The sequence below is a fragment of the Poecilia formosa genome, unplaced genomic scaffold, assembly GCF_000485575.1.
Source record: "Poecilia formosa unplaced genomic scaffold, Poecilia_formosa-5.1.2 Scaffold97, whole genome shotgun sequence".
Lineage (NCBI taxonomy): Eukaryota > Metazoa > Chordata > Actinopteri > Cyprinodontiformes > Poeciliidae > Poecilia > Poecilia formosa.
The window spans coordinates 672,711-698,311 of NW_006800036.1; the positions used below are offsets into that span (position 1 = coordinate 672,711).

Sequence of the window (25,601 nt, forward strand, 5' to 3'; positions counted from 1 at the left end):
AAACCTTCAGACAGAAATCAGTGGTAAAAGTGATGGAGAGTTAATTTTCACCCTGGGCTGTCTGTTCACTTTGCTTTTGAGAGCCCAAATAAATCATCCTACATGCTTACAAGCTGGCTGTGCAACGAAGGAATCCTTCGAAAAACAAACTGGTAATTAAAACAAGTTGTGTCTGATTACGTCTAATCTCAGTTCAGACTCGGACAGCGTGGCATTTCCTGTTGCTAAAACTAAAATAACACAGACCAAATGAAACGGCTCGCTGTTGATGTTTTATTATTAAAAATAACAATTTCAGCAAAAAAAAAAAAAAATGAATGCAATAACAGTAATTGGATTGTTTGATTTCAACATTCAATGCTCAAGCGAACTTTCAGATGTTATTCTGGATGTTTGTGTGTGTTTGGGAACCAGCAGCAGCATGGAGACCGGTTATGTGAGGATTACTATTATATATATTTTTTAAACTAAAGTTGTGTATTGGGACAGTAAAATAATAATCAAACTGTCAGTCCGTAAAAGAAAAAAAAAGTATATTCATTAAATTTATATAAATCAGCAGCAACACACACAAGAAATCTCATATAAGAACATCTTTACCAATGGATTGACGTTCCAGCAGGAAACACACAATTCATAAAAGGGAATAAAATCTATGTTTTTACTATTTGCATTGAATATACTATAAATAATATTCATTGTTATTTACACAAACAAGAGCACACCTCTCTTGTTGTCTGTGCTACACATCACACCACTTCTGTCTGATCAAACGGAAATGTGTAAAATCCTTTAACTTCATCTCTACTTAGATTTACTAGAGCCGCCTGAAAACCGGTTTAACCGCTGATCCGATGGGCCGCAAAACATCTGGAGCTTTGATTATTCTAGATTGGCAGTCTCTCTTTCAAACCACTCCAGGACCGCGTCGTGGTTCTCCTGGACCCACTGGATGTTGACTTGGGTCTGCTCGATGGCCTGAAGTGTGGCTCTGTAAGCGCCGTTCATCTCTGTGTTGTCCCTGAAGCGAATCAGCTGGAGACACAAATTGACGTGATTAAAAACACAAAAATGTGGAAGCTAAATCCGACAGAAAGAGCCCTCACCTTCAGTGACACTACTCCTAATCATTAGGAAATATTATAATCTTTTGCAAACATATTGTCCAAAAGATTTCAGAGATTTGTGGAAAGCAGAAAAGATGTGTACGTGTCTGATTTTACTGTAATGACCAAATTCCTTTTCCAGACTCTTAACTAAACATAATACACAAATCTTAAAGATAAAAGTTACTAATTAGATAAATAGCTGGGTGATGTCAAATAATTTATTTTCAAAAGTCTTATCGATATAGGAGACAAATGAACAAAACCAAGGAAATGATTTGTGTGTGTGTGTGTTTTTGAATAGAAAAATAAATTCACATTTTTAGAAGATTGAAACATAAAATACAGCTACAAAATTGTTAAAAACTTTGATTTATTGTAAAATGAGGTTTATTAATAAGACTTGTGAAAGCGTTATCAGCATATCTAACAAAAGATGGTTGAGTGTGAACCATTGTGTTAACCAGTGTGGAACAAATAGATTAAATAAAAGTTCTAGATTATACTACACAATAAAACGACACCTAAAACTACACCATAATCATCAATTCTCTGGTGAAAATGAGTGAATAATGTGAAAAGCTGTAAGTAAGTAATTGCTACTTACATGTCAAACACAAAGAAAACTCATTCAAAAGTGCAAACATTCAATAAGCTAATAAAGTGGAATAATGATAATGAAATATGATTTCAGATGCTAAAAATTATAAACCACTCACAAATAATTCAGAAGAGAAATGAAGAGTTGAAGTTATAACATATTTATATGACCTACTTAGTTTTTTTTTTTTACAAGAACAAACCTCAGCAAAGCCAAACTTTGACCAATAGACTCACTTTGTCATCACAGTTTATATAACATTTCTGATAAGTGACCTTTGACACATTCAGCTGATTAAGTAATATGAGGAAACATCTGGATAAACACAAATAAACCTGATAACTCATTAAATTCAGGCTCAGAACTCAAGACTCAACAAAATGAATAAATAAATACCAAACTTTATCTTAAACCGGACCGGTCATGATGGGACAGATTTGTGATCGATTAGGTGTCAGGGCGCTTTGGTTTACTCATGCAAGCGCAAAAGCAGATAATCAGAATAAAACCTGGTTCGAGGTGTGGCATTTATTCAACATTTGCAGATAAAATGTGAGTTAATTACCTCCTGCAGCTCAAAAGGTGTGGAGAACCTTCTGGTCACACCCATAACCAGGGAAGCAGCATCCCTGAAAAACAGCAGCAACAGCATTTAAAAAAAAAACAAGTGAAGAAGCTGAAGAAACCAGTAAATCAAGCAGAGTAGAGGGTGGAGTATATCTGCTTTTTAATTTACTTTAGTTCACATGCTTCAAACTCAAGTGAGCCAAATCCGGCTTTTTATGTGGCCTGCTAAATTCTAGACTAAATACTAAGTGTGCTTAAATATCATGTTATCAATCAAATCAATGCAATTTTTACTGACAAATTATATCATTCAGTCCCTCCAGTTTCTTGCGAATTATTGCATATTCACACAAAATCAACAAATCCCCATACTTTTTTGCGCTGATACATAACTGGGAGTTTTTTTCAAAAGTTGTGGAAAACGTCTTTGCTTGTACGAAACAGCTGCCTCGGCCTTAATTGATGTCAGATTACAGTCCATGATCTGTACAGTGAGTAATAAAAAGTTACACTTACTGTCATAAATGACCGTAATTATCACAAATATTTCCAAAATGGTACCACAAAAACACTTTGATTAAATCACAAACCAATCTTGAAATCCTGGAGGGACTGAAAAGATGTTCAACATTATTTCATTTTAAGAATTCATTGACTTTTAACAGGTTGTGGGTTTTGTCAATACATCCTGGCACAACCGGCCCTTTAAGAGCATTCATCATCTTGATTTGGCCCAAAACGAAAATGAGTTTGACACCCCTGAAGTTTAGATAATCAACAACTACTGGTTATTCAATAAAATCTTGGATCCTGTGCCTATATAAATACTTAGATACAAAATCTGTTGACTTCCTGGCTACAGCGTAAACAGTGGAGACTTTATGGTGAGGAGCTTTTGATAAGCACTGATTAAATTTCAAGACCTTTGTCCTTGACGACACAGGGCAGGTTTACTGTAAGCCACCGTATGAAACGCTAATTTTTATGACTTCGCTTTAACACGGGCGATTAAATTGTCACGAAGCCTCTGTAAACAACGCCTCCCTGGGCGGGTTGAAGGAACGGTAACCGATGTCTTCTTGGCTCAGCTCCTGTCCTGAAGTGGAGTTGAGAACCAAGATAAACATTGACAGAGGAACGCTTGGGGACCAGCCACTCAGCTGGTTGGTGGTCCTGCAAAACTTTATGTTTATTTGTAGCTAAAAAATGCAGTGTTGACCATATATATGCTGTTTAATGGCGTTTTCTTTATCAGTGTGGTCAATACACAGTGTTTACCCCGTACTCTACTTTTCACCATTAGATATTTTTAAAACATAATAGCCGTACTGCTAAACATCTATTGACAAATTTGTAATTCTTAGTAGTGCCAAATATTAATTTTCCCACAGACAAAACCCAGGATCCATCGATACTCTTAACACAGTGAAACCATTTGCTGCTTCAAAAAAGATAAGTTCCAGTTTTTCTTGTCCAAGTTTGATTTCTATTCCTGAACTTTGACTGTTTTTTCCTCCCCATGGTTACAGCTCAAAATCACAAATACGTTTAAAGCCCTCTAAAGAAAATATTTTAAAAAGTGACAGAGGACAACAGTGTTGCCCAAAACAATTAGACAATAATCAGTGTTTGTTACATAATGGCCAGCTGGAAGCTTTGGTGTACGTTTTTGGGAATAACATAATTTGATTCAATTCAATAATTAAATGGACCCTGAGTCCCCTTTAAATGTAGTTTGAATTACACAGCTCCTTCCTCTCCACCCTCTGAGGAAATTACGTATTTCAGAGGAACTTCTGACCCAAACATCGGACCTACCCCTGACTGACGTAATCCCAGTGGGCTCTGATGAAGTTCCAAGCCAGCGCTTGGCCCGCGGCGTTTTGCGCTATGTGGTTAACAGTGGAAGTGACATCCATCAGCCGTATCTTATCTGGGTCCAAAGTGTACGACAGGTATCTGTAAGATAAGGAAGGTTCTGATTCAGTGTCTGCTTCACAACACTTGGCATTACTGTAATTCACCTTATCACAGGCGTGTCTGTTATGAAAGTGTTTTTTTATTTTATTTTATTTATTCTCATCACCTGTTGAGGAGCCAAGTCTTCTTGGTGCAGGACAGAGCTTTTCTGAGCTGGTCTTTCTCTGAGGTGTCAGTGGAGTTCAGAAATTTCTCCCAGGCAAACTCCCACTCTTTCTTATCACCAGCGGCCACAGCTTGGCAGTAGATTACAGACCGTAAATTGGTATGAATGCTGAATAACAAACAGAAAAATGCCTTAGTCCACTGATTGAAAATGCATTGTTTATGCAGAACTGTCGACTCAGACTGTTTGCTCTCGAGAAGCTCGTCCACAGGCCCGCGGGATATTTTTTTTCTACAACAATAATGTTGTGAAGAATGCTCTGCCATCTATTCAAACGCTTACAGACCGAGTCTTAAAATAAAGTAACTCTGGATTGTGATTTTATGTTTCTTTAAGTGTATTCGATCTGATCTCAATCAGGTTTTTCAAGAATTTAACTTTTTCTCCTGAGTTACACATCCTGGCTTGAAATGTTGGAAAGTCCCTCAATAATCTGCCCTAAAATCCAACATGGCTGCTGCACGTATAGAAACTGCAGTAATAAACTGCTGAGTTTCTCATCTGAAAGTCGTTAAATTAGTCACGCACATTTGTTACTGACCAGTGTGTGTGACTAACTGTGATCACTGGAGATGCTACGGGCTTGTCTTACTGATTAGGGATTTGCCTCGTCACTGAGCTTCCAGCAAACCTCACAGATTTTCTGACTGTCAGAAACTTCTTCAGTAAACAGCAGAGACAGATAAACACACCAGAGTTAGCTCTGGAGGTGACGTGGAAAAAATAAAGGTCGTCTTGTTTGCTGTGTTTTCATATGACGTCAAACTTCCCATCACAACACTTCTTCTTTTTTTCTTATTAAAATGGCTGAAAATACATGCACATATTTTTTCTTTATTATTTTATTTCCTCTAAAGTTTATATGTTTATGCTCTATATCTGTCCTCCGTAAAGACACTTGAAAAGAGAAGTCAAATTTCTTGGTTGTTCACATAATCATGTCCTTTGAACTCCTATGGAAGAGGACACTTAATACGCCAGCTGTTCTGATTTACATTGTTGGGTTGTTTTATGTTTTAAGACAATAATTTAATCATTACTTGGACGTAAACGGGGGTAAGCCTTCAGATAAAATACCAAATGCTTCTACATCAAGGAAAATCAGATGAGAATAGCAAATATTCTAGACTGAAAATGTAGAAGAGATTCATTTTGTTTGTGTTTTTTTCCCAGTACATCACACAAACATCACATGCACTAACAAGCAGTTGCGGGCTACTACTGACAAACTAACATTACACGCAATTGCGTATCAGCTTCTCCCCACAACTGCTTGAAATGGCTTATAATTACATGCAATTGTGGACTGATACACAACCACATTTTAAGCCGGCATATGCAACACATGCAATGATAGTTAAAGCTGCACCTGCAGACATTTCAGAAAACTGACTGGAGAAAATTACAGCAACAAAACTAACAAACATCGGAGTTCCGTGTTAGTTAAATTTTAGCAGATAGTTTCACATTTTGTAATAAAGCAATCATTTTTAAAATCCAGAGTGGTGCAGCTTTAGAATAAACCACGATGCCGCGACACCAAAAGACACAAAAGGTGAGCAGACAGCACCTACCTTCTCTAAATCACTGCTGGAGAGAGCAAAGCTACAGAACGCAAGGGATGCTATATTACAGTTACCGTCAAATTATGGCTCTTCAGAAAACAGAGAAGTTATATTCATCTCAAACCATACGTGTTGGTGTCGTTTCTGTCCATCCACTCAGCAAACTTCTCTGTAGCCATCTCCACACAATCTGGGAGTCCATTGGAGCAGGCCACCTCGATGGCAGTGATCTGGTTGTGCCTTTAAATAACATCACAGACAGAACCCAACGGTTGAAAGTCACAAACACATTTAAACGCTTTTCAGAGTCAACTTTAAATAAACTGCGCATTTCAATGATGTATTTTTGTCTTTCTAAATGACTAATTCAAGTTCATGTTTGCAACATCGTCAAACCTTTTCTCCTCAGAACTAGTTTGGGTAAAATTAGTAACATTCATACGAAAAGTGTGTCAAAAGGAAAAAAAAAAAAAAAAAAATTGTCATACAGTGAAGGCTGAGGTTAATAATTGCTTCAAAAAAAAAAAAGCAGGAAATGAAATCCCTGACCAATATATAATTTGCATGCTTCTGCTGTCAAGATGGATGCCAGTGCCCTGTGTACCAAAGTACTCAGCATAAAAAAGTGTCTGGCTGTGAATTTTATAGACCTCAAACAAGCAAATCTGGTTATGATTAACCTGAACTCTTCCACTTTAACCTGTTAGTTTAGCAGCTCCAGACGGAGTGAAGTAGATTTTTGCTTACTGTAACGAGTGATCGTCTGGGACGGTCGAGTAGTCTGTTTGGTTTTTGAAGAAGTTATAAAGCTCCTCTACTTGATGACGAAGATAAAGCTGCAGAGAGAGAAAGAGAGAGAGAGAGAGAAATTTACAGCAGACTTTCCAGGTCATGCTTTTCTAACATCTGATCAACTTTAAGAGTAAACTAGTAAGAATGGTTTTATATCCACTGAACCTGGTTGTAAGATAACCCCATATAATAAAACAAGAGAATGTTCTACTTGCTTTATTATATTAAGCAACAGCATTTTATTGGCGCTTGCCTGCATGGGGCCGTACACCTCGGAACGATCAAACATCAGGATGAAGTACTCCAGATTCCTGATGGCTGATTCCCAGGGGAGGTAAGCCGTCTCGCTACGGAGGAAACGGGTCGACTTCAGAGCCAGAGTCACGTCGACCTGCTTTGCCCTGAGAAAAATAGAGGACGGTAGAGACGGTTTGCAGAGACTGCTGAAGAGTAATCGTCGTTTCATTAAGCTGGAGATTTGTTTTAAATGGGTGCGTTGTCGCTCAACCTACAAATCATCGTTCAAGTCAAATATGTTTGGGAACAAATCATTTAAGACACATTTTTACAAACGTATATCAGCAGATCAAAGCAGGTTGCAAAATCTTTCAGAGGGACATTATCATTCCCCCATTTCCTCATTCGGTGTTGCTTTGAACTGGAACCAGTTCCTCTTTAAACAAACCAGGGTCAAATCGAATCCAATACTTTCACTTCTGAAGTTATATCCTTTAATCCCTGTGTCACTTTTTCCTCTCAGTATTTGTGAAAAATGATGTAAGGATTTCAGTACCTAGCCAAGTTGAAGGCATCGTCAACCAGCTGCGCTCGGTTCATCAGAGGGATGCGCTGCAAATGAGAGAATTCAGTGTTTTAACGAAGCACCCAACTGGATCCCAAAAACATATTTTGATATGAACCCCAAGAATAATCCCAGGCACGGTTTGTAATTCAAATGGAAAAATCTGAATTTTTTTGAAAACATTTAAAAAAAACTGTGAGTGTTTTAGTCTTACTTTATGTCCCTCAGGCACATTCCAGGAAACCGAGCAATTATTTCCCCCTTGTTAAGTTCTCCCATTTATGGATCTTGCCCTGTCCACCAATGTGGAGTCATGTTGAAAGAGGATTTTGTTTATTCTTGTCTAATTGTTTCTTAGTGTTCTCTTTGCAGAAATTGACGGGTCATTTCTTGTCCATCATTTACGTCTTACACACCTTCTAAACTTCTTAAGAAGCCAGTCTCTTCTCTGGAAGTGTGGACCGCAATTAAGATAAAAGATTTGCATTTGGTTAAACATTATTTTTCTTACTTTGACTTTCCAAATAAGGACTTTAACCTGGCAGCATAAAAAAAATGCTCCAATTAACAAAGTGCTCATAAGACTGGTGATACAGGGGCGAGATTCAGACCGGCGTACGATCCTGTGGTTTCGTAAGTCTGAAAGCGTTGGCTGACGGTTTGCTGTTTGTGTGTGTGCGTGCGTGTGTGTGTGTGCGTGTGTGTGTGTGTGTGTGTAAGTTGGCTGTGTTGGACATCATCTGTTCAGGATTAACAACAGTTGTAGAAAAAGTTTTGAATGAGGCCTGGACATTTTTTGGGAGTATGTAGCTCCCCAGACCTAAATCAGTCTTGTGTTCCACCTTTAAAGAACAAAGCTTTTACTTCTTTTTCTTTTTTTTTTTTTGTAGGTGTGTAGAAAGTACAGACATTGAAAAATCTTTAGTATTCAGATGCTTTTACAGTTGCCAATCAACTTAATTCAGATTCTGCCTGGGTCATTCCTCGTTTCTATCTGTTCACTTGAGGGATTTGATCATGAATCCAAAGCTCATCATCGCGTCCTTTTAAAGGACAGGCGTGCAGTGTTGTCCTTGTCTGGTAAAATGTTTTAGTGAGAATAATCTGGAAAGCATTTAGTTCAGCTGCTAACTCACAGATGGATTTGTTTCCAGCTGCCACAGCAGGCGATCCCAGTTCTCCACGTTGTAGTTGACTCTGTAGTATCCAGTGGTGTTGATGTTAACCAGGATCCACTCTCCTTTCTTTGAAATTAACTCATCCATCCCGTCTGTTCCGAGAAAAATGTTTGGAGAGCACATTTTAAAACTCAACACAAAACTGTAGATTTTGGAAAAGAACACCAAATAAGTCCAGAGCAGTTCTGTTTCCCAGGACAAATTATAACAATTCAGGCCTTTGGGCACAAAGACAATCCCCCAAACAGCCCTGCATGCAAACAAAACACCAAACCCAAAGCAGATGTCTTTTCAAGAGATGATTTTTGGTTTATATCTAAGATATAAAGCTAAGATTATATCTAAGATTGCTATATCTATATCTAGAGTAAAATAAACATTTTTTCCCTCTTTGTTCTCCCCTTATCTTTAGTCATGAAATATAAATGTCACGGAGGTTTGTCCATTTATTTGTTGATCATCTTATTGCATATCAACTTGGAGAACTTATGCACTTATGTTTTTGAGTCTAATTAATTGAGATATTGGTTTACTTTGCAGTTTTTTTGTAGCATTGCATGGTGTGACTTTTGTTTCTGGGATGTCCAATCCTGACATCATTGGCAAACCATTTTATGTTGTTTCCACTTCTGGATGACCTTTCTCATTTTACAACACTGGAATTTAGATTATTTGGAAAAAGATCTAACTACTCTTCACAGATTCATGGAGAGCAACAATTGCTTCACTAGGGTCACTGGCATTGTGGTAAAAGATACTTTAATGCTCTGGAGCAGCAAACGGACAAAATTCAGACATTTTTTGAGGTAATCAAAGAAGTTGGTGATCAATTAAAGATTCCTTTAATTAGAAACTCTCTTATAAAGCCTTTAAAAGGATGAACTGTGTCCTAATCGAACCCTTAAAGTCAGTTTGTTATATTAATCCCTGATAACCCTCAAGAATGGAAGTAAAGTGTCCATTTCTTTTTTACCACAAATGAATGATGGGCTAATAACCAAAAATGCTGCAAAGCCTTTTTGTACGTCTCTTCGGTCTGGATTAATCTGATTGGTTAAGAACAGGAAAAAAAAAAAAAAAACAATTCTGGACAATGTTGTGATTTCTGTGTGAGTGTTAGGGGTGTTAGCTGTGTGTTCCTGCACATTACCTCTTTCTCTCTCTCCCAGCCAGAAATCATTCGGTTCAGAAATATTTGTGGTGTATGTGATGGGAATCTTCCACAATAGACTAGACAAAGAAAAAAATAATTATATGTTAAAATGTGGCCAAAGGGCTTATAGTGCAGAAAGTAAGTCTGAACAGAAGCATACAGTCTTTTAAGGCTTTTTAAGGAAAACAGAACACAGACAAGTCTGCAGACAACAACAAAAAGACATCAGGTCTGCTGCACAGTGACGATACTTTATGCTGCAGCTGCAGGAGGGGTCGAATAAAAAATGAAAACCAGACCACAGTTTGCTAAATCATTCCACCGCGGTTTCATGACGTACAGAGTTAAAGAAAAAAACAAAAACAAACATTGACTCGAAACATTCTGGTATACTCAGCTGTAATCAGCAGCAGTGATTTCATGAAGGCCTGACAGGAAGACAAAAAAAAAAGAACAAATTGGCCTGCAGGGACCTTCTGTGTTTTAAAAACCGAATCTGACAGAAAGAAATTCAGCACATTGTAACTCTGCCAAACTTTTTTTTTTTTTTTTAACAGAAGACACATGATCACAACTAGTGAGATAAAAAGCTCAGCTAGCCATCTGCTACTTCATGGAAACAGGCTCATACATGTAATACATAACAGCTTCTAATGAAGCGAGTTTAGACCTGTTGGAAGTAAGAAGCAAAATTATACAATTACATATTAGTTTTGACCTTTTTTTTTAATTGTCACAATCCAGTGACATTCAAAGGGCCCCCAAGCAGCATTAACAGAAAAAAAAAATCCCTTACTAATTTTCTAATGTTGCTCCATAGTTTTAAGACCATTGGTAAGATTTTATAGCTTTAATATTAACACTAATTTTTTTTCATGTAACTTTAATATTACATGAAAATATTAGGTACAAATGAAGACTTTCAAAATTATGACTAAACCAACAACCGTCAAATATGCATAAAATATGCAGAGATAACAGAAAGCTTTACTACTTTTAAAGATTAAGTCATTAAACAGCTCTGATTATTGCTGTTCATTTAGACTGGACTTTGGCTTCACTGTCACCATGTTTTCCATTAAATGGTCAAAAAAAAAATTGTAAAAAAAAAAAAAAAAGAGCCCATACTTGGATACAGCAGAGCTGTTGTAGAGGAAGTGCTTCTGGTTGATCGATCCGCTGATGGTGTTGATGGTGACGACAGGATAGCCGATTTGAGTGGTCCAATTTTCCATGAATTCTTGAACTGTGGGCTTGGATTCTTTATTACGGGCCTGCAAAGATGATCACAAGCCAGTTGTACGTAGCCATACGTTTGAGTTCAGATGTTCATACTTGATGCAATCGCTGTTTGAAACCACAAGACTTTTTTTTTTTTTTTTTTACGTTTTGAATGAAGACCCACAGGTCTTCTTGGTCTGCATTTCCTCCTCTGTGCGTTTTGAGGTACTCCTAAAAAGCAGGAAAAAACAAAAGTTAACATTGAAATAAAGCTCTACGCTTCTGCGGTTCTGTCTAAATCAGAGTATTAAATCTGACTTGAACCTTACTGTTTCTCTGCACAGCATACATTTACAGTTGAAATTGGTCATTTTGAGAAAGTCGGTCTACACAACGCTGGCAATATTGGACACCAAACTGAATCAGAGAACCTTCAAATCCCGTCTTACACTTGGCAAGCCTGCTTGCACAAGCAGACAATTCAGAAACACTATTTCGATAGTTGGTGATATTATGACACTCGGCCAACTCATCAAATTAGAAATCTGCTCTGCTCTGGTTTCCTTCTGGCCTTGGTATGATTCATCTGAGTATGGTGAACTGGAAATGTCTGGATACTGTTTGTGCTTGGACCAGAGGCTGTCTGGGTTTAACTCCAAATAGACAAAGTTATGATGAAGGGATCAGAGGCCACCTTTGAGTCCCAGAGAATACGTGCAAGACTCTCACTCATCTGAACCAGACGTCTGCAACCTGTTGCTTTTCAGACTTCCACAATGGCTTCTGTTAACTTGGGATAAAAACAATGAAGAACATGTGTTTTGTTGAAAATGACAGCAAGAGTACTAGTACTAAATTTACTTGGATCCATTCTTCTTGACATTAAGTTGGAAGCTATGTGCTTTTATTTTTACATCAACTTCCACAAGTTGATGTAAAAATCACGCCACAGAAATAAATGTATTGTTTTTTGCATTTTTTTAAATTATTATTTATTTCAAAACCCACAAATAGAAATAAAATGGTGGATGTTTAAAAATGAAGAAATTTCTTCTTGTAGCTATTTATCAACAATTGTGAGTTATTCTTCTTCCATAGCTTGTTTAGCATCAATCAAATGAATATTATTTAACAGGACAAGGCATTTGTAAGAAGTGCAGCATCATTTTCATGTGTTTGACATGGGTGCCTTACTCTGATGCCGTCGTCAAAAGCTTTGTCTTTCACATACTCCGCCAGCATTCTCAGCACCATGGCCCCCTGCAGAGTACATGAAACCAGGGCTTCTTATAAACACAACACAAGCTTTCAGAAGAAAAAAACAAGAGAAATCTGATAGAGACCTTTCCAAGAAATATTAGCAAGGAAACATTTGATCCTCAGCAAAACAGAAAAGGACAAATTAACATTAAAGACAAATTAAACTGATATTTTCCAAAACATCTTCACCACACTATCAAACTCATCTAATTTGCACCAGCAATTTAGGTCCAGTGCCATTACAAGTTCTTACAAAGTAAAAGGTGTAACCAATTGGATCCAAATAAAAACTTTTTTTTTTCTTTTGCCATCTTTTCTGCTAAAAATTGTCTATATTGTGCATGTTTTTAATATTTTTGAATTTGGTGACACTTTAAAAACATAAAACTAAAGATTTTCATCCCTATGAAATAAGTACATCTGTTTAGTCATGGACTGGTTAGAGGCATCAGCGTACACCAAGGCTTTAAAAGGTATGATTTCAAAACTGCCTAAAATGTTACTTCACCATACTGGTGAATTAAAGTACTTAATAGGAGGGTGACGATGTCCCTGGAGTTTTCCCTGTGTTTAGAGTTAGCAGCACTTCTCCTCCCCCACCTGTTGCTAAGCCCTGCAGGCAGGTCAGCTAACTGAACAAAATCTACCACAACTTCATCCTTATTAGAAGAAATGTAACTTTGTCTGTTTATAAATATTTCTGGTTACAAAAGACACGGACAAAATTGTTTCTTTATATCCTCTGATGTTTTTTTGCTTGAAGCTACGCTGATTAGACACAGCTTTGAAAAAAAAAATTCAAGACTTTTCAGTTTGTCTAATTTCATTATTTTTCTGAATGTGTTTGAGCAAAATAAACAACTTTCTTTTAACTCCCAACCCAGAGAAACACTTCAAACGCAAATGTACATTTAACACATAATGATGTGAAAAGGCATGTTTTTTAAAAGCTCAACCAAAAAAAAAATTAAAAACAAGCAAGCATGTGTGTGTGATGTGTGTGGTACTTTACCTTACTGTAGCTTATAGCATCGAACATCCCGAGGATCTCACCAGTTGTCTGGACGTCATTCGGTGGAGCGCTGAGAGGATGGGATGTCAACAGAGCATCCTCCTCAAACGCTGCATGGAGGTCATCCATAATCATTTTCTCTTTCTTTAAAAAAATAAACATAAAACAGACAAAAAGGCTGTTTAATGACACCTGAAAAGTGTACGGGCTGCACAGTGGTGCAGTTGGTAGATCTGTTGCCTTGCAGCAAGAAGGTTCTGGGTTCGATCTTTCTGCATGGAGTTTGCATGTTCTCCCTGTGCATGCATGGGTTCTCTCCGGGTACTCCGGTTTCCTCCCACAGTCCAAAAACATGACTGTTAGGTTAATTGGTTTCTCTAAATTCTCCCTAGGTGAGAGCGTGTGTGTGTCCTGACTGTCTCTGTGTTGCCCTGCGACAGACTGGCAACCTGTCCAGGGTGACCCCGCCTCTCGCCCAGAACGTTAGCTGGAGATGGGCACCAGCACCCCTCCCAACCCCACTAAGAGACAAGGGTGTATAGAAAATGGATGGATGGATGAAAAGTGTACAAAGTGGAAGTAGATTATTGAGGCAAAAGTTTGCTGAAGCAATGACAGAATTTGGTCAAATTTTGACATACAAAATATATTTGATCTCACCCTATGTCATCAAAGATATACATTCTTCACTTTAGCAGTCTTCAAACATGAAAGGAGAGATCAGTCAAAAATGCAGATTAATAAAAGATATCTATGTCTACTTAGGTCCTATAGTGTCAAAAAATAGAAATGACATATCTTTATCCAACCTGTGGTTCATTATATTCTAAAGGCTTCAGGGGAGAAGTTGAAAGATTTAACCAACCTTTAAAGTTTTAAAGATGTTTGAAGTGCTAAAGACCCAAGTAAAGGTCAAATACTTTGACTTCTTATCAGTCAGTCAGAGATGAAGGAGTCTTTTGGATGAAAGAGTTGAGAAATGACAGCTGCTTCAAACCAAAGATCATCAGATTACATGTCTGGGATGATGATAAAAGCCTAAGAAAATGGAGGTCTGGTGGTTTTCATAAGAATTGAGGTAGTTTGGTAAAAAAAAAAAAAAAAACTGATGCACTGATGCTTTTGGGAGCAACTAGCAGTGGATGAGGGGACGGCCAGCCTGAACTTACTATTTGAAATTTCGGCTCAGCGTGGTCCACTGCGAGGTAGGACATGTAGGTGGCGAACCCTTCATTCAGCCAAATTTCATTCCACCATTTCATCGTCACTTGATTTCCAAACCACTGTTGACAAAACAAAAATTCAGCAGTCAATCTGCCGCAAAACTCTACTGTACCTACAGAAGATGCAACTTTTCATGGCAGTAAATACGTCCAGGAGGTATTAAACATTTTTTAATGTGTGTGTGTGTCATTCCAGGAAACACACACAATTCTTTTCCCCCTTACCTGGTGTGCCAACTCATGAGCAATGACAGTGGTGATTACTTCCTTGTGCAGCCATGAGGACACTCCTTCCTCATAGAGCAAGGCTCCTTCCTGGTAAGTGATAAGTCCCCAGTTTTCCATGGCTAACGGTTCCAAGTCCGGTAGAGCAATTTGAGCTTAAGGACACATACAAATATGGGCAAATTATAAGTTACACAACCTGTATGAGCCTGCTTTGACAGATTGTTAAATTATATAGTGGCATTCATTGTGGTTTTAGGGAAAGTGGTTAAAGATTAAAAAAAAAATGTTATCAATCAAAGAAATAAAACAAATTTGTCACATTTTGCCTTAGTCTGTCAATCAAGTTTTAAAATCGTAGTTTTACCGAGGTCTTCCATCCCGTACTGCAGGTCAAAATGCTCTTCGTAGAACTTGAGGATCTCTGCAGTTATTTCGGCGGCATACCGCGTGTGTCCGGCGTCAATGGCTTCGGGACGGGCATAGGTCTGCATAAACAAAACACAAAAATGTTATTTTGATTTTTCTTCAAAACGTGAGAAAGAGAAAGAAGATTGTACAAAGTAAACCAGGTATAATATCATGACCACAGATCTAATCCTGGGTTAGACCCTCATCTAATGTCAAAACAGCCCCGAGAGATCATGTCTCTGTTGCCAATTCTAGCTGGATCAATTTTCATACCTGCAAACTGAGAAAAACTCAGAAGAGCTGCAGCTTTAGAGATACTCAGACCCATCTAACCACCAGAAACTTGCTCAACTATTCTCCTTTCCGTTTTTCCTGCTTTCAACATTTCAGCTCTGGTCAAAATAATAGGCTTACTATCTGTTGGCTACAAATATGACTGAAGTTTCTAACTAATTAATAAAGAGAATTATTGTTTAACAATTAATTTATAAACCCAGATTCTGAACAACAAGCTATTTCTTAGACTTACTTACTTTAATAGTCACACGGTTTTCTGGGGATGTAGTGAACTTGAACTCTGAGATTGTGAGGGCAAGTAAGTAACTCGACATCTTTGGCGTAGGAAAAAACTGTGTGTATTTCCACTCTTCATCTATACTAGAGGATCCTGCAAGAAGAAGATAATTCACAACAGCATGAGTCACTGCATTAGATCCAAGAATTAGTATACCTTCTTTGCTCATTGTACTTATTTACTTACTTTGTTGCCGTGTGTTTGACAAAGCCTCTGTACCCCGTCTATGGATTACTGTCAGCTGAAAAACAGCCTTCATGTCGGGCTCGTCGAAACATGGAAACAATCTCCTTGCACTTGTTGGCTCTAAATTTGTGGCTACAAGGAATCTATGAAAAAGACATTGTAGTAAAATCGAAAGAATAATATTAAAGCCAAACAGGGATGCATTTTATACTTTAAAAACATAATATATCAAATGTCAAATATGGGGATATTTATTTACTATCTCATGAAGTCTAGAAATCAAATCAGACCAAACAGTGCAAGACTTTGTTATCACTACTTACTTTAAGAAAGCAAAGATAGTTTGTGAACTTGAAAAACATGAAGGAGGTTCAGAATATTTACTTTTTTAAGAAAAAAAAATCTTTCCATTGATGAAATTTTTTTTAGAGTGTCACACAGGTTTATAATCTTTTAAGTTTTAAATCTCTCAGTTTCTTTTCTTAATGGTATGAAAGCCTAATACCCCACATGGAAATATTTTCCTTAGGATGAAACTGGATTCTTTTTTAATATATTGAAGTATTTTTTAAAAAACATATTGTTTCTCCAAATAGCAAAACATTTCTTTGTTCCATACATCATCTTTGTACTTTATCTGTAACAGCTGAGTTTAAAAGAGCATTATAGTTTAAAAATAAAAAATCACTTACCTTTCCTGTATTGTGTCATTTACAAAGTCAAGGTCGGTTTCAGTATATTTGCTCACATACAGTGCTTGAAGATATTCAGATATTTCTCCATCAAAAGACAGAGACAAACTGTAATTCCCGTTTGTCTTTAAGTTTTCCTCCATCTCAATCTCCAAGAAGTCACTTTCATCATCGTGTTGTTGGTGTGAGAGGACGCTTAATTTCTTGTTATTGTCGCGGTCTATCACCTCTGGAGGCGACACGCTCAGCTCGAAGCTGTGGAGGAAGATGTGCTTCGTTGCTTGGTGACAGCGGAAGTAGACGGTCGAGCTCCCATTGAAGAACAGCGTCTGGTTTGGGGTCGTGACGTTCACCTCTTCCACAATCCTGCTGTAGAACTGAGGATGGAGGAGGATCTCGTATCTTTCGGGAATCAGGGACCTCGGCAGCCGCATGACCGGCGGCGGGGCCAGGGTTGTGGACGGGACGGTCGGGAGTTCAGTCATGGTTAGGTTATTAGTCTGTATCTCGAAAACAATCATCATGGAGATCATCCCACCGATGGCAGAAACCGTCAGCACAGCGAAGGCGACGGCCAAAGCTTTGGATAAGGTGGATTTTCCTGGCATTGTGGCAGCTTCCTCTGGCCACCCGTGAGGCGTCCTTTGCGTCGCAGCTGAAGTTGAATCTCTGAGCGTGTCTACCTGTGAACTAAACCAACTTATCTGAAGGCATCCACCTTACTTTTCCCTCATAAACAGGGCTTGGCCTTAAAAATTATAGGTCTGTGCTTGGATTAAGCATTAACCTGAGCAGTGCCAAAGGAGCAAAGAGTAAGTGTTGGAGTGTGAAGAGGGCAATGTTCATTGTAGATAGTCAGGCAGTGCTCTCTCTCACACATCTGGAGGCGCTTACTTGGTCCTACCACTAATGTAAGGGTTAGGTAAACCTCAGGCAAGGCTGCAGTTTCCAAACCATCACACTTTCCTCGCTTTTCCTATTTATAAACACAGCACAAACTGTAAAAACAAATATCACCAAGTGTCTGTCGTGACATGAAAGAAAATGAGCCTCTTCCGATTGTAGCAGGAGTCCAGGTATTCAGCCTGCCATCATCGTGCCCGCGTCCCCCCCAAGGGTTCCCATCCACAGGTAAGCAGGTCCTTGCTGCAGAGGTTTCCAAAGATACGCGTCCGTAAGAAAGGCTCTGTGAGATTGACAAACTCACAGCAAACAAGACGCAAATGAGGAAAGGATGTCTGAGGGGGCTGGATGAAAGAGGTGGAGTAGAGCGGGGGAAAAAAAAGAGGACTGGCTGCAAAGGCTCATCCTGAGGGAGGCTCGACCACCATCACCTCTGTGCTCGAATTTCTCACGTAGGGTTACAAATCAGCAAACAAGGAAAACATAGAAAGGGGTGGTTGTTTGTGAGAAGACCAGATGTTCCCATTTCAGACAAAAAGTTGTAGGGACATACACAGCATGAGCTTAGACAGTGTTTCAGTTTTTTTGATTTAGGCAATATTTTACAGTGCTGTGAAAAAGGTTTGTCCGCCTTGCAGGTCTGTTTTTTAAGTATTTTTTTTTTTTTTAAGGAAAAATACTTAATTTCTACACCTAGTGAGTATTTATCCTACTTTTGGCAGGAACCACTCCCATCAAGCATTTGCAAAAAGTCTTTTACATCCAGGTGAAGGGATTCTGGTCCACTCTTCCTTCAAGTGATCTTAATTCAGCCAGAATGGAAGCTTTGCAAAGTTAAGGTCAATTAGATGACTAGGCCTCTCCATAACCTTAATTTTGTTTACGACCATTGAAAGGTTGACTTGTTCAGGTGCTTTGGATCATTGTCCTGCTAGAACCCAAGTGAAGTTGAGCTTGTGGTTGCTGACTGGTCTCTGTGATTCTCCACTGAGATTTTCTGGTAGAACAGAAATGATAGACCATCACATGACCACCGTCATTGGTTTACTGTCAACATGGTGTTCTTTTTGCCACGCGCACTTTCTTCATCAATCCACAAAATATTTTACCAAGAGTCTCAGGATCATCAAGATGTTTGATATTTACCTTTGGTTTGTTTTGGTTTAGCAGAATTTTAGCTTGGTTTCTTTCTTACTGTTAAGAGCAGTAACCTTAATGAGGCCTGCAGTGCTTTGGATGTTCTGAGATTTTTTTGTGGCCTGCCAGATGAGGAGTCATTGCACTTTCAAAGTAATTTTGGTAGACCAGTCACATCTGGGATGGTTCACCACTGAACTGTGTTTTCCGCTTTTGTGGATTACGGCTCTTGCCGTGGATCCCTGGAGTCCAAACGTATTAGAAATTACTTTGAATGTTTTCATGGAGAGTTTTTAGCCTACTTCATGCTGTCAGACGTGCCCCGTTTCACAGGTTTCTGAATTCTATACATTTGGTGGTACTCAGGTCTGTGGCAGGTGGGGAAATTGAACTAAGGTTTCCAAAAATATTGTCACTCTTGGTCAATGACTTACCAAGGTGGAAATCAACTTTTACTTTATTTTACAATAAGCCAGTTGGTTTTGATAGCCCTTTTCTCTTAATGAGTAGAATAATACATTAAGAATACATTTTGTGTTTACTCTGTATTTGAGAGAAACACAGTAAAAAAAAAAAAAGGAAATCTAAGAAAACAAAGGGAGCAAATTACCTTTCCCTGCCAATGTATACAATGTGTGAAAACGTGGCCCGTCGAGAGACAGCAGAACATTTCCGCAGTTTTTGAAAACACTTTGAGGTTTCCTGCATTTATTCCTGGAGTGGTTGCAGTAGCACAAATAAAGAACAACAAAAAAAAAACCCCTGAAAGGCCAGTCTTTTTATTCTTAAAAACAAGTGGACCAGATTTTACAGCATCTGTGCAAATGTCAGCGCCTCCTGCTCATGTGAAGGACAAATGAATTCTCGGAAATGGAAAAAGGCTTGTCAGTCATATCATTCTGCAAATTTGAAGTGACAGTGGTGTGCTTAACTGGGAAAGAAACCTGACCACAACAGAGCAAAAATGAAAAACGTCAAGCTGCTCTCACACACATTAAATACCCAAAAGCCCACTGTGTTACACAATGCAGCAGTAAACACAGAAATCTTCACAACCAAGTCTTTGAAAATGGGGACATCTGCTGACCGGGGGTAAAACTGCGGCTCAAACCGATCGGATTTCTCTGCAGAGTCTCGAAAAGCTGGAATGTGACGCGTCGCCCTCTTCCTGAATGAAACTTTCCAAGAAGACAACAGAAATGTGCAAAATGTCTGCAAAATCAAGAGCTGCGGGAGTTCTTCACTCAAACACCATCAAAACAAATACTTTAAAAACGCTGCTGGCTCCCTTTGCTGGAGGAGGAACGGCACAAACAAAACAAACTGTAAAGGAGCACCAGCATTTTTTGAACAATGTGGTCCAGCACTGGAATTAAGTCTCATTTTGCATTCCTGGCCGGCTGTGATTGGAATTACACCAGCTTAACAGCAAAAAGTTTAAAGTATTCAGCAGCAGAGTCAGGGAGCAAAAACACACAAACAGGTTTCAGCTCATTTTCAGACTGAAGCTGCTCTGAGGCTTTAGTTAAAAAGCTCATTTCAACGCATCTTACAGCAATTTTCAGTCCTAAATATTTACTGCATATTTAACTTTCACCTCATCTTTTTTCGTGCAAACTTCTCTAATGCTTCTCCATCACGTCTCTGAAGACAAATATAACCGTATTTCATTTAACCAATCAAACATGAATTTTATAGCACAGGACATGTCATGTTTCAACGTTTAGATGGCTTAGTCTGGAGAAACTGGCAGAAGAAAGGCAAAATATTTTGGAGAATTGTTAGATACTGTATATTTTTTTTAAGAAAAAGTAGCAAAACTTAAGTTTTTAATAAAAAAAAAACAACAACAAAAAAAAACAACCTTTTTTAATATTTAAATTCATCTGCTTTTCTTCCTGAAATATTACGAGGTTATTCTAACTGGGATGAGTTCTGTTCTAAAAATGTCAACACTGGATAAGACCACACTAAATACAATTTGATGAAGCACAATTTGTGGTAAATTTTCTTTATTTTATTTTATTGTAGAAATTTAAACGTTAAAAGTGGACATTTTGGGGGGAATCTAAACCTGATCTTGAAGAACCTAGAGGCCAAATGAACAGCTCAGCAGCCTTTCTTAGTTCAAAGTAGTGAATCTATTAGGACCTTCTCTGCAAATTAAAAATAATCAAAATTAACATAGCGGTGCAGGATGAAACGGCCGCTCACCTGCCGTTTGTTTCATATTGCCATGGCAACCCAGTAGCAGGCTAGTTGCTGTTTTCTACTTGTCTAAACATTTACTTTTTTTGACAACTATCCTATGTTCAGGTACGTCAAATGTTTGTAACATGTTTCCTAGAAGGTTTATGGGTTTGTCGAGTTTAAATAATTAGCTTAAAACACATAACAGTGCTCCTGAAGCAGGACTGCAAGTAAAATAAGCCAAACAGAAACATTCTGCAACTGGTTTTTACTAGCAAACACAGTAACGTTAGTATATATAAAGTTAAGCTTTGTGTGCTATGATACTGCGAAAAAGAGCACAGGATTATATTATGTTTACGGAACTTTATGCTTGTATTATTGTATTGTATTTTTATATAGTTTTCAAGGTGGTTTGTGTTTCTACAGTGGAATATAAAAGAATGCGAATGAAGCAAGGATATTTGAGACCAGTTCAGTTACAAAGGATGCCATCTAAATATAGATACGTATAAAAATCACAGATAATTTAAAAACAGTTGTTTTTTTAGTATTAACGGAATAAAACAAAAGTTTGGAAACAAAAAAGGTCCATGCTCCATTTTCTGTTTTTAAGCTTCGTTAAAAATTGGGACTGAAACTTTTTTGACTGCAAAAAAAAATGTTAAAATAACATTTATTATAAAATTTTGATATTTTCCCCCTTAATTTCTGACTGTAATCCTACGGAAACGCCATCACAGCAGTGGAGATTACAACCTAAATAACTAAGACAATCATATTATTACTGATGATTATCATCTTTACCATATTTTCATAAATATTCAGCTGAATTCAAAGTTCATGCATTAATGCACAAAGTTTAATCTTGGATGAAAAAAAAAAAATCCTGAAAATATTTTGCCTTTATTCTTCACTGTTCTTTTCCTTGACAACAACAGGTTTTAAAAAGTTTCCAGCTAAATAATGGCGACATTATTCTTCATTCAGTCCTGATCCACGTACTTGTGGCTCTGCTCATTTCCAAGCCAGTGCAGCAGCAGAGCCCGATCAGGAAGAAGCACCGTTGCCTTTTGCAGATTATCGAACAAATGATTACAAACCCGCTGTGCATCATTGCCTCAATCCTGCGTGTTTTTTTTTACACAAAGAGCAGATTCCAGTTTAGGATCTGGGAGGATCCTGTGGTCACATCCTATTTTTCATCTGCAGCAACGAACGACTTCTGTGTCCTGTGGCAGAATCGGTTTGTTGGAATAAGAGCAACAATGTGGGGAGTAAAAGCAGAGTTTTACTTTGGCTGGAATTTACAATACACAGACGGATCTTCAGTCAGCTGACTACCACAGCCAGCTGTCTAGATGCTGCACACAGTAGCAGGACTGTTCCAGGATGGCGGTCAGCTCCCCGTAGCTCTTCTCCCTCCACGTAGGAAGGAGCCTCTCGTTGTTCAGGGCCTGAAGCTTTGGCGTCCCCTGCTGGAGGACATGGTACAGACAAGGCCACCTGCTCTGGATCCGGAGCCTTGTCCTACGATCCAGCGTGATACCTCGCACTATCTTCTTAGCTCGGAGTTCTCTCAGGGCCGGCAGCTTCAGGCAGGAGAAGACCAAACCGCGGCTGGGCGAGACGTCCAGGAACTCCAGAGACTCGGACTCCAACGAGTATGAGATCCCCAGGTTCCTCAGCGGCACCAGGATGTGCAAAGTCAACGACTTTAGGTTGGGCAGGGATTTGGTAAGCGTCTGGAGCGTGGAGGGGGTCACCAGTTTGAAGACCCAGAAGTACTTGAGCTCGAGGGTCCGTAGCTGCTGGAACCGGGTGAGCAGGGACACAGACAGATCCGACCAGTCAAAATGTAAACGCATCTTGGAGATTCGCGGGCAGCTGTGGGTGAGTTTGCCGAGCAGCTCCTGAAAGCTGGTCACCTGCCAAACCAAAGAAAAGAAGAAAGCTCCTGCTATAAGCTGAGACTGCTGGAGAACATAACAGCCACCGTTTACCAGGTGCCAGTTTCTCCTGCTGCTCTCCATTTATGGATTATTTGATGCCATCATCTTTCTAGCCTCTCCTGGTTCTTTCGATAGAAGGTACACCTAGTCTAGAGCCTTTATGTTCAGCTGTGTCTGTATCTTTATCCCAACGATGGAGGCATTGCAACAACTAACTTTGTGAACTGTTCCTTTTATGAAGACAGTACCCCTGGTCCACTGGTCCTAAGTTTAATTATGTCTGTCTTCTTTGACGGATCACCTGATGGAGCCACTCCACTCCTAGAGCTGGACAATATGGCTGAAAAACGTATCAAAATATAAGCATTCCTCATCAGTCAATGTCAATAATTGAGGATATTGATAATGATTGATAGGTTTTTTTGTTTTGAATGTCTGAAATACTGCCAAACTGGTGGAATAACCCTTCACGTGTTATCTAGTTTTCACTTCAAGTTGAAAACTGGCATGGTGGTGAAACCTGAAACTGCTGCTGCACAAGTTACTCAACAAGCTGTTGCTAGGTAACCAAAGAGTGAGCTAGTTGTTGCCACCAATCTTGCTTAGCTCGCTGTGAGAGGTTGACCAGATAAAAGTATTTTCTCTACTTACATGTCCCAGAATGCTGTGCGGTTCTGGATCGGAGTTCAGTGAATATTCTGCATATTGAATATTGACTATTCTATCAGATGTATTATGTATTGATATTGATCACATGTCTATCATGACATACAGTTATTGATAACGATCAGTTCTACTTTAGCTGTGTCGTCTTCTTATAGCTGTATCTCCCATAGAAAGCACGACTATCCTGCGGTTAGCCACTGAAGAATAATACTGTTAATTACCTGGTCCATCTTGGTTATGCTGTCCTGGTGTGAACTGGAGCTGGAGTGCACCCTTAGGTCCAGTGGCTCAAAGAGGGTAAAGGTCCAGTTGAGGTCCAGATGGCTGAGGTCTCTGCAGTGGACGTTATCCAGCAGGTGCCTCAGCAGTTCGCTCCACTTGTTGCAGCGGTCTCCCAGGTCGAAGCTGGCTTTTAGCGTGAGCAGGCTGGCCCGCCGGGAGATCAGATGGTGGGTGTAGTGGTGGACCCAGGCCTTCCATCGCTCAAACTCCCGGTTGGAAACAAGCAGCCCCTCCTGGCCCAGATGGAAGGCGCCGCGCCGAGAGTAGTCTGCAACCCGCCACAGTTTCCACGACCGGACCAGGCAACTCCAGCTCAGGCAAACCAGCGCGCAGCTGCATTTGTCCACCTCGTTCAGGAAGGACAAGACGTGCAGCTGGCACTCCACCGGCAGCGAGTTAAAGGGGAAGAAGTCGTCCATGGCTTTCCGCCTGCTGCTCACTGGGACGAGGAGTTTTTTCTGTGGCGACATCTTCGACGGATGATTAAAGGCTTGTGTTTACTGGTGGAGGTCAGAATCTCCACCAGAAGGTCCTGTGTTCTGGCTTTGCCATAAATATTTCTGCCCTGAAAGATGATAAAGACAGGAGAGTTTATTTTAACTACGTTGTAGGAGTGGCAAATATTTCAGCTTCTAATTCCTATTATAACACATGATGAAATTGGTGACCATGACCATCTCTGAAGTAAACACTACAAATAAGCAAGAGCATGACGACAACATGAAACGGAAAACAAACGCATATAAATAAAGCCAATTTTTTTTGTTTCTTTGATTAGAAAGAAACTAAATATATACTTACGTCTGAAAAGAGGACCTCGGATCAATAAACAAAATTCCCGTCATGTTCTCCTTTTTCACAATCCTACCAAGGCTGTGTTAATCCCTGCACCTTTTCCTTCCACTGAATGTTTCAACAATGTGGTTGTTCACAACACACGTGATCAGTCAGCTTCTTGAAGCTGTAAACATTTGTGGCCTACAATCCCTGTGGGTGGTGTAATTTACGGTGGGTGGGAACACTGCCAAATCCCTAATGATTTTCTAAGGCATACACAGTGGTGAAAGTAGGGGGGTACGGCCTAAAAGATTTAGCGGAGGTACGCAGTACCTGCAAGAGAGTGGAGCGGCTGTCTGCTGTAAAAAAAACAGTGGGTTCACTGTGCAGCCGTGAGTGCACCCACTAATCAGCTGTGACTGATTAGTTTTTCAAGAACAATCCAATCCAAAACACGACTTAATCAGTTAATAAATAGCTTCCCCCCGCCCCCCATTTCATATTGTTTCTGAACTGTTCTTTGTTAGAGCAGGGCTGCAACACGTCGATCGTGGAAGGTTTTGAGTCGATCTCGGCATTAGGTGACAAACTGAACGCCGCCAGGACGCTGAGACCAGCACGTCCTCATCTGACTCCTTATCAAAACCTTCATAACTTTATTAAAGAACAACAAAAAGTCAACAAAACATGTGCAAATTAATGACCCAACAAAAATAATAATCTCAGTGATTACTGTTTCAACAAGGTGTTGCGCAATTCTGTGCGTTTCGGTTCCATGCCAAAATAAAGAGCAGAGCAGGAGTTTAAAATTAACTAATCGACCACCGCTGTGTTCAGGCCTGGAAACCTGATATCGTAACGGACTGAATGCTTTAAACGTAATCTTTACTCGGCTATATATATATATATAACTGTGGTCTTCACCTTCCAGGCCTTCTCCAGTTCCTCTCTGAGGCCCTGGTATTTCTCCAGTTTCTCGT

At 39.2% G+C, this 25,601-nt stretch overlaps 2 protein-coding genes across 5 annotated transcripts in view; both read right to left on the minus strand.

The window, feature by feature from the left end:
* Positions 1-264: 264 nt before the first annotated feature.
* anpeplb (alanyl (membrane) aminopeptidase-like b) lies at positions 265-19,421 on the minus strand. Of its 2 annotated transcripts, XM_016674571.1 has the most exons (20): positions 16,715-18,245; positions 16,023-16,165; positions 15,796-15,929; positions 15,219-15,339; positions 14,852-15,006; positions 14,573-14,686; positions 13,404-13,547; positions 12,326-12,391; positions 11,297-11,362; positions 11,039-11,184; positions 9,908-9,987; positions 8,716-8,849; positions 7,571-7,626; positions 7,031-7,178; positions 6,733-6,821; positions 6,115-6,225; positions 4,361-4,528; positions 4,093-4,233; positions 2,273-2,336; positions 265-1,035 (listed from the first exon to the last, which is right to left on the minus strand). In XM_016674571.1, the coding sequence occupies exons 1-20, from the start codon at positions 17,320-17,322 to the stop codon at positions 883-885; spliced, it is 2,841 nt and encodes a 946-aa protein (XP_016530057.1). In that variant the 5' UTR covers positions 17,323-18,245; the 3' UTR covers positions 265-882. The 2 variants fall into 2 exon arrangements, with proteins under 2 accessions (XP_016530057.1, XP_016530058.1); XM_016674572.1 differs by lacking the exons at positions 265-1,035; positions 2,273-2,336; positions 4,093-4,233 and adding an exon at positions 5,995-6,025 and having other exon boundaries at positions 4,389-4,528; positions 16,715-19,421.
* A 1,205-nt stretch (positions 19,422-20,626) lies between these two features.
* LOC103142459 (uncharacterized) overlaps positions 20,627-25,601 on the minus strand; it is a 7,274-nt gene continuing 2,299 nt past the window's right edge. The window contains exons 1-3 of one of the 3 annotated variants that reach the window (XM_007558532.2): positions 24,646-24,987; positions 23,784-24,409; positions 20,627-22,872 (exon numbers count right to left, since the gene is read on the minus strand). In XM_007558532.2, coding sequence (XP_007558594.1) covers positions 22,285-22,872; positions 23,784-24,314 — 1,119 coding nt within the window. In that variant the 5' untranslated portion in view covers positions 24,315-24,409; positions 24,646-24,987 and the 3' untranslated portion in view covers positions 20,627-22,284. Of the gene's footprint in view, positions 22,873-23,783; positions 24,410-24,645; positions 24,988-25,601 lie in introns of those variants that run through there. The other 2 variants (XM_016674573.1, XM_007558531.2) reach the window with 2 other exon arrangements.

Bases quoted from the DNA above. Each gene is read 5' to 3' on its own strand.
- anpeplb (XM_016674571.1), bottom strand. From the start codon at position 17,322: ATGCCAGGAAAATCCACCTTATCCAAAGCTTTGGCCGTCGCCTTCGCT. The intron at 15,930-16,022 runs GTAAGTAAATAA...TTCTTCTTGCAG, and splicing joins GTCAAACACACGGCAACAAA to GATCCTCTAGTATAGATGAA. The intron at 7,179-7,570 runs GTACTGAAATCC...TATTTTTCTCAG, and splicing joins GATGCCTTCAACTTGGCTAG to GGCAAAGCAGGTCGACGTGA.